Source organism: Bufo bufo, chromosome 1, assembly GCF_905171765.1.
Source record: "Bufo bufo chromosome 1, aBufBuf1.1, whole genome shotgun sequence".
NCBI lineage: Eukaryota > Metazoa > Chordata > Amphibia > Anura > Bufonidae > Bufo > Bufo bufo.
Genome location: NC_053389.1, coordinates 205,753,615 through 205,768,983, shown reverse-complemented (window position 1 = coordinate 205,768,983; position 15,369 = coordinate 205,753,615). Strand labels below are relative to the sequence as shown.

The following is a 15,369-nucleotide window of genomic DNA, read 5'->3' as shown; positions in this document are numbered from 1 at the left end:
GGTCATCGTACAGGGTATCTTTTATTGCTTGTAGTCCTTTATTTTTTGGTATAATGGTGTACAGGGAGGATACGTCGATGGTAGCCATCCACGTATTCTCCCCAACCCCCTGTAGTTCTTTTATCATTTTCACCACACAACCACTATGCTTCAAGAATGACGGTGCTAATGGTACATATTTCTGTAAAAAATTATCTATGTATACCGTGATCCTGCTGGTCAGGGAATTAATCCCTGACACTATAGGTCTACCAGGGGGATTTATAGAGCTTTTATGGATCTTCGGTAATATATAGATAATTGGGGTCGTAGGTTCTTTTATATTCAGATATTCCATTTCTTTTTTATTGAGTATGCCTTTGTCTCCTCCATATTTGACCAAATCTTGTAATTTGTTCCTATATTCTGGGAGAGGATCTTTCTTCAACATAGCGTAAGTTTTGATATCTCTCAACTGCCTCAAAACTTCTGCTTCATAATCCTCAACATTCATCACTACTACCCCCCCCCCCCTTTATCTGCAGGCTTTATTATTATATCCTGATTATCTTGTAACATTTTTAGTGCATCTCTTTCTTTTTTGGTCAAATTACCTCCTTTCTTTTTCAGTTTTATTTTTTCCAATTCATTCAAAATGCTTCTTTTAAAAGCATCTACGCACTCTATATTTAGGTTTTTTGGATAAAATTTTGATTTTTCTTTTAGATCTGTGTGTATGTATTCTTTCTTCTACTCTGCATTATTTTGGTTAGTAGCTGATTCTTTCCCTAAGAAAAATTTGGCTATGTTTAGTTCTCTAATATATTTATGTATGTCCACAAAGGCATCAAATTTATTTAAGTTCTTGGATGGTGCAAATTTTAACCCCTTTCTCAGTACCGCTTTTTCAGCTTCTGACAAGGTATGCCTGCTGAGATTAAATATCCCATCATTCACACCTTGCTTTTTTTGTTCGCAGATTTTGTGTTTTTTCCCCCCTCTTTTTCCTCTACAAACCTTATTTTTTGCGGTGTATTGATGTTTTGTGTGGTTTTGTCGTTCTTTTCCTGGAGTCTCTCCAGTTTTTCCTGTTCTTCCCTCTGTATACCTTTGATCGCTTGGTGTGGAAAATTCTGTTTGTCTAACTGCCCTCCTTCCTGCGTTTTCTCATATGGTCTCTCCCCATTTTTCATTTGTAGTGCCATATTCCCCTGTTACTTTAGTGTATCTTCTTTTACAAATCTATACGGATTTTCATTTCTATATTGCCGCCCATATTGTTGGTATGGTCTCATCGCACTCAGCCACTGATTGTGATTCGTACTCCTTCCATATCCATTATAATTGCTATTATAGCGTTGTGTACTCCATGTGTTCATAGGTGGATCCCCCTCACTCTCATTTTTCCTTATTGGATCCCATTCCTCCCACCGATATCTGGGATGACTGTCTAACACTAACACAAAATCTGCGAACAAAAAAAGCAAGGTGTGAATGACAGGATATTTAATCTCAGCAGGCATACCTTGTCAGAACCTGAAAAAGCGGTACTGAGAAAGGGGTTAAAATTTGCACCATCTAAGAACTTAAATAAATTTGATGCCTTTGTGGACATACATAAATATATTAGAAAACTAAACATAGCCAAATTTTTCTTAGGGAAAGAATCAGCTACTAACCAAATAAATGCTGAGCAGAAGAAAGAATACATACACACAGATCTAAAAGAAAAATCTAAATTTTATCCAAAAAACAAAAATAATGAGTGTGTAGATGCTTTTAAAAGAAGCATTTTGAATGAATTGAAAAAAATAAAACTGAAAAAGAAAGGAGGCAATTTGACCAAAAAAGAAAGAGATGCACTAAAAATGTTACAAGATAATCAGGATATAATAATAAAGCCTGCAGATAAAGGGGGGGGGGGGGGAGTAGGGATGAATGTTGAGGATTATGAAGCAGAAGTTTTGAGGCAGTTGAGAGATATCAAAACTTACGCTTTGTTGAAGAAAGATCCTCTCCCAGAATATAGGAACAAATTACAAGATTTGGTCAAATATGGAGGAGACAAAGGCATACTCAATAAAAAAAGAAATGGAATATCTGAATATAAAAGAACCTACGACCCCAATTATCTATATATTACCGAAGATCCATAAAAGCTCTATAAATCCCCCTGGTAGACCTATAGTGTCAGGGATTAATTCCCTAACCAGCAGGATCACGGAATACATAGATAATTTTTACAGAAATATGTACCATTAGCACCGTCATTCTTGAAGGATAGTGGTTGTGTGGTGAAAATGATAAAAGAACTACAGGGGGTTGGGGAGAATACGTGGATGGCTACCATCGACGTATCCTCCCTGTACACCATTATACCAAAAAAAAAAGGACTACAAGCAATAAAAGATACCCTGTACGATGACCCTGACATGACTAAAATACAAGCGGACTTCATTGTACGCTGCGTGGAATTCTGCCTAGAGCATAATTACTTTTGGTTCAAGGGCCAATACTATTTACAGAAGGTCGGAATGGCGATGGGGCGAAATTCGCCCCCAGTTTTGCAAATATTTTTATGACCATGTGGGAAAAACATTACATTGACCCCAAGGTGAACAAATACAAAAAAAGTGGGACATTAAGAATTTGGAAAAGGTATATAGATGATATGGGAAGGGGAAAAAAATCAGCTGGAGGCGTTTATTAGAGGATTGGAAAATAAGGAATGGAACTTAAGTTTCACTAGCACTGTTAGTGCGGTTTCGGTGGATTTTCTGGACCTGACCATATATGTGGAAGAGGGACAGCTCAAAACTAAGACCTATTTTAAGCCCACCGATGTCAACGGGTACATAGATCTAACTAGCTGCCATAATGCCCCCTGGCTTCAAAATATACCCAAGGGACAGGTCCAGAGAATCCACCGCAGCTGCACTGACACGGCTATTTTTAAAGAACAGGGTAAAATAATAAAAGAACGCTTACCAGAAAAAGGATATGAGAATGAAAAATTGGAGAGATGTATAAAAGAAACAATAAAACAACGAGAGGAGACCCCAAATAATTCAAAAACACTGAAAAATACAACTGACTTTCGTTTTTCGTTCATAACCCAGTTCACACAATGTTCTGGGGAACTAAAAAACGCAATTAAAAGAAACTGGTCCATCCTGAAAAATGATCCAGTACTTGGACCTGCAATTCCTGAACAACCACTAGTCATCTATAAAAGAGCACCCAATTTACAAAATAAATTAGTACATAGTGCCAACCGACCTGAGGATACAAATAAAAAAAGAATAAACAGTTTTAATTGGTGTGGTTTCTGCATTGCCTGCAAAAATAGAAAAAGAACAGAAAGATTACACAATAGTACTATAGTAAACAGTATTGTAAAAGGCAAACAATTGGAAGTAGTGGGAGAGATGACATGTCATAGCAAAGGGGTCGTATATGTACTGGAGTGCCCTTGTGGCCTCCAGTATGTAGGACGTACCATCAGACCCCTTAAGGTCCGGGTGAAGGAGCATATAAGAAATATTAAGAAGGGGCTTGAAAGTCATGGCGTCTCGGCGCACTACAAAAAATATCACCATAAGAACCCTGAGGGATTAAAATTTATGGGGGTGGAATTAGTACAAAACCATTGGAGGGGAGGAAGCTTTCTAGAGAAAATTTATAAAAAAGAAAGTAGGTGGATATATGAATTATGTACCCTACAACCAGGGGGCCTGAATGTAGATTTTGACCTGCAAGCCGTTTTAAATTAGATAATAAAAAAATTTGGTAGAACAATTATTCCCATGTGAATTAGGACTTAAAGATCTGCGTTTTTTTTCCTTGAGAACTAGGAGATACAAGTGTAGGGTTAAGTGAAGAAAAAAAGAGAAGGTGTCTGGAGTAGCACATCAGGTGCTTGATTAACTCTAATCTACCAAATAAAAAAGAAGGGGGAGGGAGAGATGAAGTGTGCCCCTGACGAAGCTTAGGAGCGAAACCTGGGTCGGGCAAAGAATAAGACGCTTGTATTTTTTAATGCGAATTTTAAAGTGCATGTTTGTAAGTATGTACTAAATAAACCTTTTAAATAGTTATCGGAGCTTCACTATGGTAGGAGCCACTTGTATCCACAGAAAGTTTTAAGTAAAAGAAGTCCAGAATACTCGCAGACTCATCTGGTGTGTGCTGGAATTAAGTCCATGGTTGAGCCCTGTGTGGTGGTGTATGAACGTGGACCTTCGCCGCGAAGAACCTAACAAATCGCGGAGGATATCTTAGATACGCCTGTTGTTGGTGGAGTGCTGTGTAAGTACAATTTGTGCACTGCAGGACAGTACAACCGTACGGATTTACACTATTATAATTTTTATAAGTTGCAGGATATCCACAAACAGGACATCTGTAGCCCTCGGTACTTTTCTAAAGGAAAAGGAGAAAGAAAAAAACTGTTTGTATACCGTCTATTTATGACACGCGCGGTCCGAACCCTATATGTATACTCCAAGCAAACACTACAGAGCTCAAAGCAAATATCGTTGGTGTTATCCTAAACACATAGGGGGGGGGATTTATTATTGTAGGTGTATTTGATGTTAGCTTTACGATTCGAGTTGCTATGTGCACCTGTGTCAAACTTATGAAAATGGCTCACAGTGTTAATAAATTTGGCTTAAGTGCAAAGTGGTTGCACTAATTCCAGGAAAAGTATGTCCAGGGGATGCCTGGCATGGAGTTGTGAATCTTATATGACTATTTAAAAAGTCTCACTTCACAAAAATCATCTACTATAAAATTCTGACCAAGTTCTCTCTCCAAATCTGTAGGTGGTGCGGAAAGGTGCAGTGCTTAAAAAGTCGCAAAATTTCCCCCAGAATTCTTCCCCCAGACTTGATAAATTCCTCCCATAATTAATGAAGTTAGTCTTACTCACTTTTGCCTTAGATTTGAAAAAAGATTTAGCAAAAATGTGGTGTGGTAGATGGGAAGATAATATTCTTGGAGACTTCATCTTTTGGATTTCTTCTAGACAGCCAACTGCTTCGTACCATGGTGATCTCATAAAGATAGGCACAGTATTACTTTTTTCAAGATCTCCTTTGTGTTTAATTAAATTTAAGATTTGAATCATCCAATTACTACCTGCAAGAGTTAACACATACCGTAAAACATTTTATAAATGTGTACATTTGGCCAGATATATACTTCTTTAAAGTTTTACTGAGCTTTCAAAAAAACTTTTGATATGCATAGTGACATATCAAAGGTTAGATCTGTGGTAGTCTGCATGCTGATTCGGGCGATTTATGTGAACACTTCTCTCTTCTCATTCTAGTGATCGGTGGGGATCTCAGCAGTCCCACAGATTAAAAACCTAGATATGTTACTATGACATATCAAAAGTTTTCTGAAAGCTCATGACACTAAGTTTTACAGAGCTACTGGTAGACTTCCCATAAATAAAAACATGGTAAAGAGGTCTTATGGTGGCACATATACTGATCCATACATACTGTATGCACATCTACTTTGACGGGTATCGGGAGGAAATTGTTCTAAAGGACAACAGCACCATACTGTACATATATCATCCAGAGAAAAAAAACTTAATCTATACATTAAAGTGTAACTGTAATGCTGTCATAAAAAAAGTATATATATATACATTTTATCTTATAGTATTTCTGCTGGAGCATTGTGCATAAAGCAATCTTTAGTTTTTTCACATACCACTGTTTTCCTTGACCTTTTACATTGGTTATGGTTGTTTTGAACCCTACAATCAGGGCCGGCTCCAGGTTCATGTGGGCCCTTGGGCGATTAATCTCAGTGGGCCTCCTTGTGGCATTTGTCAAATGTCACCACGGTATCTGAGAGTGTTAAAAAACGGAAGCACGGGCTTCCTGCTCAGACACGCCTTCCCCCAGGGAGATCGGGGAAAGCACCCTATTCTAAAAATGAGCCGCAGCCTGTACTAGGCTTCCAGGATCATTATTAGTATATCCCAGTTCCGGCCACTAGATGGCAGCACTAAACTGTAATATAGTGATTTCCATACAGAATAAGGGCTCATGCACAAGACCGTATGTATTCTGAGGTCCCTAAAAAACGGATCCATTCCATATTTTGCGGCCCTTCATAAAACAGTATTATCCTTAATAATAGGACATGTATTTTTTTTACAGAAGGGAAATACGGACATACAGAAACGGAATGCACACAGAGTAACTTCAGTTGTTTTTGTTGTTGACCAATTGAGATGAATGGTTCTGCATACGGTCCGCCAAAAAAATGGAATGGACACAGAAAGAAAATACATTCATGTGCATGAGCCCTAATGGAGCAATTTCTATTATTCTGCATAAGTTGCAATCTGATTAAAAGTAATTAAAAAAAAGGAAAAAATAAAATAAAGTAAAATCACCCCACTTTCCCCAAAATAAAAATAAACAAAAAAAGAATAACATTATGGGTAGAGTTGAGCGAACACCTGGATGCTCGGATTCGAGAAGTTCGGCCGAACTTCCCGGAAATGTTCGGGTTCGGGATCCGAACTCGACCCGAACTTCGCCCCGAACCCCATTGAAGTCAATGGGGACCCGAACTTTTTGGGACTAAAAAGGCTGTAAAATAGCCCAGGAAAGGGCTAGAGGGCTGCAAAAGGCAGCAAAATGTAGGTAAATCCCCTGCAAACAAATGTGGATAGGGAAATGAATTAAAATAAAAATAAAATAAATTAAAATTAACCAATATCAATTGGAGAGAGGTCTCATGGCAGAGAATCAGGCTTCATGTCATAGCAGAGAATCAGGCTTCACGTCACCCACCACTGGAACAGGCCATTGTCAGATATTTAGGCCCCAACACCCAGACAGAGGAGAGAGGTCCCATAGCAGAGAATCAGGCTTCATGTCATAGCAGAGAATCAGGCTTCAAGTCATAGCAGAGAATCAGGCTTCATGTCATAGCAGAGAATCAGGCTTCAAGTCATAGCAGAGAATCAGGCTTCATGTCATAGCAGAGAATCAGGCTTCACGTCACCCACCACTGGAACAGGCCATTGTCAGATATTTAGGCCCCGGCACCCAGACAGAGGAGAGAGGTTCCATAGCAGAGAATCAGGCTTCATGGCATAGCAGAGAATCAGGCTTCACGTCACCCACCACTGGAACAGGCCATTGTCAGATATTTAGGCCCCGGCACCCAGACAGAGGAGAGAGGTCCCATAACAGAGAATCAGGCTTCATGTCATAGAAGAGAATCAGGCTTCAAGTCATAGCAGAGAATCAGGCTTCATGTCATAGCAGAGAATCAGGCTTCACGTCACCCAACACTGGAACAGGCCATTGTCAGATATTTAGGCCCCGGCACCCAGACAGAGGAGAGAGGTCCTATAGGAGAGATTCAGGCTTCATGTCATAGCAGAGAATCAGGCTTCATGTCACCCAACACTGGAACAGGCCACAGTCAGATATTTTTATGCCCCGGCACCCACACAGAGGAGAGAGGTCCCATAGCAGAGATTCAGGCTTCATGTCACCCAACACTGGAACAGGCCACTGTCAGATATTTTTAGGCCCCGGCACCCAGACAGAGGAGAGGTTCATTCAACTTTGGGTTGCCCCGCAATATAATGGTAAAATGAAAATAAAAAAAGGATTGAATGAGGAAGTGCCCTGGAGTACAATAATATATGGTTAAGGGGAGGTAGTTATAAATGTCTAATCTGCACAAGGGATGGACAGGTCCTGTGGGATCCATGCTTGGTTCATTTTTATGAACGTCAGCTTGTCCACATTGGCTGTAGACAGGCGGCTGCGTTTGTCTGTAATGACGCCCCCTGCCGTGCTGAATACACGTTCAGACAAAACGCTGGCCGCCGGGCAGACCAGCACCTCCAAGGCATAAAAGGCTAGCTCTGGCCACCTGGACAATTTGGAGACCCAGAAGTTGAATAGGGCCGAACCATCAGTCAGTACGTGGAGGGGTGTGCACACGTACTGTTTCACCATGTTAGTGAAATGTTGCCTCCTGCTAACATGTTCCGTATCAGGTGGTGGTGCAGTTAGCTTTGGCGTGGTGACAAAACTTTTCCACATCTCTGCCATGCTAACCCTGCCCTCAGAGGAGCTGGCCGTGACACAGCTGCGTTGGCGACCTCTTGCTCCTCCTCTGCCTCCGCCTTGGGCTTCCACTTGTTCCCCTGTGACATTTGGGAATGCTCTCAGTAGCGCGTCTACCAACGTGCACTTGTACTCGCGCATCTTCCTATCACGCTCCAGTGCAGGAAGTAAGGTGGGCACATTGTCTTTGTACCGGGGATCCAGCAGGGTGGCAACCCAGTAGTCCACACACGTTAAAATGTGGGCAACTCTGCTGTCATTGCGCAGGCACTGCAGCATGTAGTCGCTCATGTGTGCCAGGCTGCCCAGAGGTAAGGACAAGCTGTCCTCTGTTGGAGGCGTATCGTCATCGTCCTGCGTTTCCCCCCAGCCACGCACCAGTGATGGGCCCGAGCTGCGTTGGGTGCCACCCCGCTGTGAACATGCTTCATCCTCATCCTCCTCCACCTCCTCCTCATCCTCGTCCTCCTCGTCCTCCAGTAGTGGGCCCTGGCTGGCCACATTTGTACCTGGCCTCTGCTGTTGCAAAAAACTTCGAAGAGACTGGCCTGAAAGTGCTAAAAATGACCCCTCTTCCTCCTCCTCCTCCTCCTGGGCCACCTCCTCTTCCATTATCGCCCTAAGTGTTTTCTCAAGGAGACATAGAAGTGGGATAGTAACGCTGAGAACGGCGTTATCGGCACTGGCCATGTTGGTGGAGTACTCGAAACAGCGCAACAGGGCACACAGGTCTCGCATGGAGGCCCAGTCATTGGTGGTGAAGTGGTGCTGTTCCGCAGTGCGACTGACCCGTGCGTGCTGCAGCTGAAACTCCACTATGGCCTGCTGCTGCTCGCACAGTCTGTCCAGCATGTGCAAGGTGGAGTTCCACCTGGTGGGCACGTCGCATATGAGGCGGTGAGCGGGAAGGCCGAAGTTACGCTGTAGCGCAGACAGGCGAGCAGCGGCAGGATGTGAACGCCCGAAGCGCGCACAGACGGCCCGCACTTTATGCAGCAGCTCTGACATGTCGGGGTAGTTGTGAATGAACTTCTGCACCACCAAATTCAGCACATGCGCCAGGCAAGGGATGTGCGTCAAACCGGCTAGTCCCAGAGCTGCAACGAGATTTCGCCCATTATCGCACACCACCAGGCCGGGCTTGAGGCTCACCGGCAGCAACCACTCGTCGGTCTGTTGTTCTATTCCCCGCCACAACTCCTGTGCGGTGTGGGGCCTGTCCCCCAAACATATGAGTTTCAGAATGGCCTGCTGACGTTTACCCCGGGCTGTGCTGAAGTTGGTGGTGAAGGTGTGTGGCTGACTGGATGAGCAGGTGGAAGAAGAGGAGGAGGAAGCCGAGTAGGAGGAGGAGGCAACAGGAGGCAAAGAATGTTGCCCTGCGATCCTTGGCGGCGGAAGGACGTGCGCCAAACAGCTCTCCGCCTGGGGCCCAGCCGCCACTACATTTACCCAGTGTGCAGTTAGGGAGCTATAGCGTCCCTGGCCGTGCTTACTGGTCCACGTATCTGTGGCGCAGTGCACACTTGATTTTATCGGATACTTGGTTGTGCAGGGAAGGCACGGCTCTCTTGGAGAAGTAGTGGCGGCTGGGAACAACATACTGTGGGACAGCAAGCGACATGGGCTGTTTGAAGCTGTCTGTGTCCACCAGCCTGAATGATAGCATTTCATAGGCCAGTAGTTTAGAAATGCTGGCATTCAGGGCCAGGGATCGAGGGTGGCTAGGTGGGAATTTACGCTTTCTCTCAAATGTTTGTGAGATGTAGAGCTGAACGCTGCCGTGTGACATGGTTGAGATGCTTGGTGACGGAGGTGGTGGTGTTGGTGGTACATCCTCTGTTTGCTGGGCGGCAGGTGCCAATGTTCCTCCAGAGGCGGAGGAAGAGGCCGAGGTGGCAGCAGCAGAAGAGGTCGCAGGGGGAGCCTGAGTGACTTCCTTGTTTTTAAGGTGTTTTCTCCACTGCAGTTCATGCTTTGCATGCAGGTGCCTGGTCATGCAGGTTGTGCTAAGGTTCAGAACGTTAATGCCTCATTTCAGGCTCTGATGGTACAGCGTGCAAACCACTCGGGTCTTGTCGTCAGCACATTGTTTGAAGAACTGACACGCCAGGGAACTCCTTGAAGCTGCCTTTGGGGTGCTCGGTCCCAGATGGCGGTGGCCAGTAGCAGACGGACTCTCTTGGCGGCGGGTGTTCTGCTTTTGCCCACTGCTCCCTCTTTTGCTACGCTGTTGGTTCGGTCTCACCACTGCCTCTACCTCCGAATTCTGAAAGTCAGTGGCACGACCTTCATTCCATGTGGGGTCTAAGACCTCATCGTCCCCTGCATCGTCTTCCACCCAGTCTTCCTCCCTGACCTCCTGTTCAGTCTGCACACTGCAGAAAGACGCAGCAGTTGGCACCTGTGTTTCGTCATCATCAGAGACGTGCTGAGGTGGTATTCCCATGTCCTCATCATCAGGAAACATAAGTGGTTGTGCGTCAGTGCATTCTATGTCTTCCACCGCTGGGGAAGGGCTAGGTAAATGCCCTTGGGAAACCCTGCCAGCAGAGTCTTCAAACAGCATAAGAGACTGCTGCATAACTTGAGGCTCAGACAGTTTCCCTGATATGCATGGGGGTGATGTGACAGACTGATGGGCTTGGTTTCCAGGCGCCATCTGTGCGCTTTCTGCAGAAGACTGGGTGGGAGATAATGTGAACGTGCTGGATCCACTGTCGGCCACCCAATTGACTAATGCCTGTACCTGCTCAGGCCTTACCATCTTTAGAACGACATTGGGCCCCACCAAATATCGCTGTAAATTCTGGCGGCTTCTGGGACCTGAGGTAGTTGGTTCACTAGGACTTGTGGCTGTGGCAGAACGGCCACGTCCTCTCCCAGCACCAGAGGGTCCACTAACACCACCATGACCATGTCCGCGTCCGCGTCCCTTACTAGATGTTTTCCTCATTGTTACCGTTCACCACAATAAGAAAAAAATAATTTGGCCCAATGTTTTGAATTCAAATTCAGGCCTTTTTTTACAGGCACCTAACACTATCTGGCTATCTATTTAGGTACCGTATTACACTAATACAGGCACAGCAGTAACGACAGATTTAGCTGAATATAAATTGTAGGCCTAGTATTTAGCCCCTGGCTGACAGGTATCCCTTTTACGGACAGAATTAGAATTGGAAATGCACGGTAGCGTGTGAAGTTATTGAGGATGACCCTATACGCACCTTCAATCTAATATACCCTTTTATGGATAGATTTAAACTTGGCCTGATACAGCAGAAACCACTGATTTAGGGAATTGCTAAGTTGGGAATTGTATTTCAACCCAGAACAAAAACTGTGCTTTGGCGGACACTAAATAAATTGACCAGCCACAGCAGTAACAACAGATTTAGCTGAATATAAATTGTAGGCCTATTATTTAGGCGCTGGATGACAGGTATACGTTTACGGACAGAATTAGACTTGGAAATGCACGGTAGCGTGTGAAGTTATTGAGGATGACCCTATCAGCACCTTCAATCTAATATACCCTTTTATGGATAGATTTAAACTTGGCCTGATACAGCAGAAAACAATTATTTAGGGAATTGCTAAGTTGGGAATTGTATTCAACCCAGAACAAAAACTGTGCTTCGGCAGACAGCAGACAGTATTACAATTGGCTAGCCACAGCTGAAACACCAGATTTAGGGTACTGCTATTTTGGCAATTGTATTTTACCCCTCAATAAAATAGCAAGCACAGCCAAGCCCCTGATGTAGCATATAGCAAAAAAAAAAACACACTATTGATGGTTAAAAATGGACTTGGTGGCAGCTCGTGCTGGCGCACCACAAGACACAAAATGGCCGCCGATCACCCCAGAAAAAAGTGACTGAAAAACGCTCTGGGCAGCCTTAAAACAGTGAGCAATTGAATAGCAGAGGTTGTATGATACACAGCTGTATATCGATCACTTCAGTAAGTAAATTACTGCCTAATCTCGCCCTAACAGTAGCAGCTGCATCTTATCCCTACACTGATCAGAGCAGAGTGACGTGCGGCGCTACGTGACTCCAGCTTAAATAGAGGCTGGGTCACATGCTGCACTGGCCAATCACAGCCATGCCAATAGTAGTCATGGCTGTGATGGCCTCTTGGGGCAAGTAGTATGACGCTTGTTGATTGGCTGCTTTGCAGCATTTCAAAAAGCGCCAAGAAAGCGCTGAACACTGAACCCGAACCCGGACTTTTACGAAAATGTTCGAGTTCGGGTCCGTGTCACGGACACCCTAAAATTCGGTACGAACCCGAACTATACAGTTCGGGTTTGCTCATCCCTAATTATGAGTAGAGATGAGCGAATTTCTAAAAAACTTGATTCGGCCGGTTCGCCTAATTTTTCCGAAATACTTGTTTTGATCTGAATTTATTTGTGGTGAATCACATTAAAAAAACGGCTATTTCCTGGCTGCAGAGAGCCTGTATAGTGGTGTAGAACACTGTGCCTTGCAGTAATATGCATAGGGAGTCTGCTGTGGTAGTGAAACAATACTGTGAGTCAGTATGACACGCAGATGACAGGCGTCGCTCTTAGAATCACTGCACACTTCACTTATTTGGGCAGTTACAGAGCCAAAACTGACCAAATAACTCAAGCGTGAACTCAGCCTTTCAGATCAATGTTAGCATCAAGAAGAAGTGCACTCCTTTTACACTGTTGGCGGCTGATTCCACATAGATGTCTACAGAACCTGTTCTATTAAACGCTTATACAAGTAGAGCCCCCCCGACAGAGTGGAGAGGGTGTCAGCAGTTAGTTTGTGTTGACGTCACTGATCATTTTGCCCTTCCTATGATCTGTCAGAACAGCAACCTCCAAAAAATGGATCCTGTCTGTGGAGCATCCGCCTTCACTCGGTCAGCATTTGGTCAGTAATGCATCAGTATTGCTAAAGCCAAAAAAAACAAGAGTGGATCCAAAACAGAGATGACAAGTAAATGGACTATTTGCATGTCTTCTGTGTATTGTACCCACTCCTGCTTTAGGCTACCAAATTATAATCCAATTCTAATGCAAAATAGGGACCAAGTCATGCAGGCCTTACAGCTGTTGCATAGACAGAATCCGTTATGTATCTCATTTTTCCTTCCTTCTAAAAGATCAGAAGAAGGGTCAAATAAATGATGATGTCAGCCAGGCCAAAAGGCTAAATAGTGGCCCAGTCATGAAGTGGGGAGGGTGGGAACAGCATGAGAAGTCCACAGAGTGGCCCTATGACATGGTGGTGAGGTGGAAGCAGCATGAGGAGACCACAGAGTGGCCTAACGACAGAGTCTGGAGGTAGCAGCAGCTTCAGGGGGAGGCCACAGAGTGGCACAATGACAGTGTGGAGGAGTCAGCAGCAGCATCAGGAGGCCACAGAGTGGCAAAATGACAGAGTTGAGGGGGCAGCAGCATCAGGAGGAGGCCACAGGGTGGCAAAATGACAGAGTGTGGAGGTGGCGACAGCAGCAGCATCAGGAGGAGGCCACAGGGTGGCAAAATGACAGTGTGGAGGTGGCAGCAGCAGCATAAGGAGACCACAGAGTGGCACAATGACAGAGTGTGAAGGTGGTGGCATCAGCATCAGGAGGAGGCCACAGGGTGGCACAATGACAGTGTGAATGGGCAGCAGCAGCATGAGGAGACCACAGAGTTGCACAATGACAGTGTGGAGGTGGCAGCAGAAGCATAATGAGACCACAGAGTGGCACAATGACAGAGTGTGGAGGTGGTAGCAGCAGCATCAGAAAGAGGCCACAGGGTGGCACAATGACAGAGTGTGGAGGTGGCAGCAGCATCATCAGGAGGCCACAGTGTGGCACAATGACAGAGTGTAGAGGTGGCAGCAGCAGCATCAGAAGGAGGCTACAGGGTGGCACAATGACAGTGTGGAGGTGGCAGCAGCAGCATCAGGAGGCCACAGAGTGGCAAAGTGACATAGTGTTGAGGTAGCAGCAGCATCAGGAGACCACAGAGTGGCAAGGTGACAGTGTGGAAGTGGCAGCAGCATCAGGAAACCCCAGAGTGGCAAGGTAACAAAGTGTGGAGGTGGCAGCAGCATCAGGAAACCACAGAGTGGCAAGGTGACATAATGTGGAGGTGACAGCAGCATCAAGACACCACAAAGTGGCAAGGTGATATAGTGTGGAGGTAGAGAAGGGCAAGAAGAGGGGGAAAGGCGCTCATAGGGTAGTATGTACGTGATGGAGAAGGTCGTTTGGAAAAATTTAGGCTCACCTTGTGTGGTTGTGTTATCATAGGCACAACACTATTGTACGTCGGTGATAGTGGGAGGTCGGTGCTGCCAGTGTTGTCTGGTCCTCACTTGAAGGGATTGCTAGCCCTTGTGAGGTGAACAATACAATAGGAAGGGATGGAGCCCTTGAGAGGGTCCGCACCCTTGGTAGAGACACTAACGGCGCAACTGGACGACCAGGTAAGTATTGGATATAAACTTTTCTTTATTCAAGGTAGACAACCCGTTTCAGAGCAAACAGTGCTTCTTTTTCAAGTCTGGTGTGCAGTGGTTGACGATTGTTGGTGCGTCCTACTTGGCGCGATGCTGGCAGCATGAATAAAGAAAAGTTTATATCCAATACTTACCTGGTCATCCAGTTGCGCCATTAGTGTCTCTACCAAGGGTGTGGACCCTCTCACGGGCTCCATCCCTTCCTATTGTGGAGTTGGCAGCAGCAGCATCAGGAGACCACAGAGTGGCAAGGTGACATAATGTGGAGGTAGCAGCAGCATCAGGAGACCACAGAGTGGCAAGGTGACATAGTGTGAAGGTGACAGCAACATCAGGAGACCACAGAGTGGCAAAGTAAAATAGTGTGGAGGTAGCAGCAGCATCAGGAGACCACAGAGTGGCAAGGTGACATAGTGTGGAGATGGCAGCAGCATCATGAGATCACAGAGTGACCCAGTGACAGAGTAGGGAGGTGGGTGGCAATACCAGTACCAGCTGAAGATGGTGGGTGAAAGAAGGAGCACTTGGCATTAGATGTTGCATCAGGCGGGTGGCAGCATCAGAATAGTAGCTGAGGCAGGTAGCCAGAAGAAACCGATCTGTTTTGTCAAAGTATTGGTGTGCCACCATGGATGATCTAGTCTGATGCATCAGGCATTGGCGGGTGAAAATCCTGGCTGATTCACACCTGAATAATCTTGACAATTGTCAGTCTCTCCACATTTTGGGTGGACAGGCGAGTTCTTATCGGGGTAGCTTGTAGT

At 45.1% G+C, this 15,369-nt stretch overlaps 1 protein-coding gene across 4 annotated transcripts in view; it reads right to left on the bottom strand.

The window, feature by feature from the left end:
• Window positions 1–15,369, bottom strand: part of LOC121002918 (sulfotransferase 2B1-like) — a 72,333-nt gene that overhangs the window by 37,438 nt on the left and 19,526 nt on the right. For all 4 annotated transcript variants that reach the window (XM_040434563.1, XM_040434565.1, XM_040434564.1 and 1 more), the window contains exon 3: window positions 4,913–5,121. In XM_040434563.1, coding sequence (XP_040290497.1) covers window positions 4,913–5,121 — 209 coding nt within the window. The remainder of the gene's footprint in view (window positions 1–4,912; window positions 5,122–15,369) is intronic.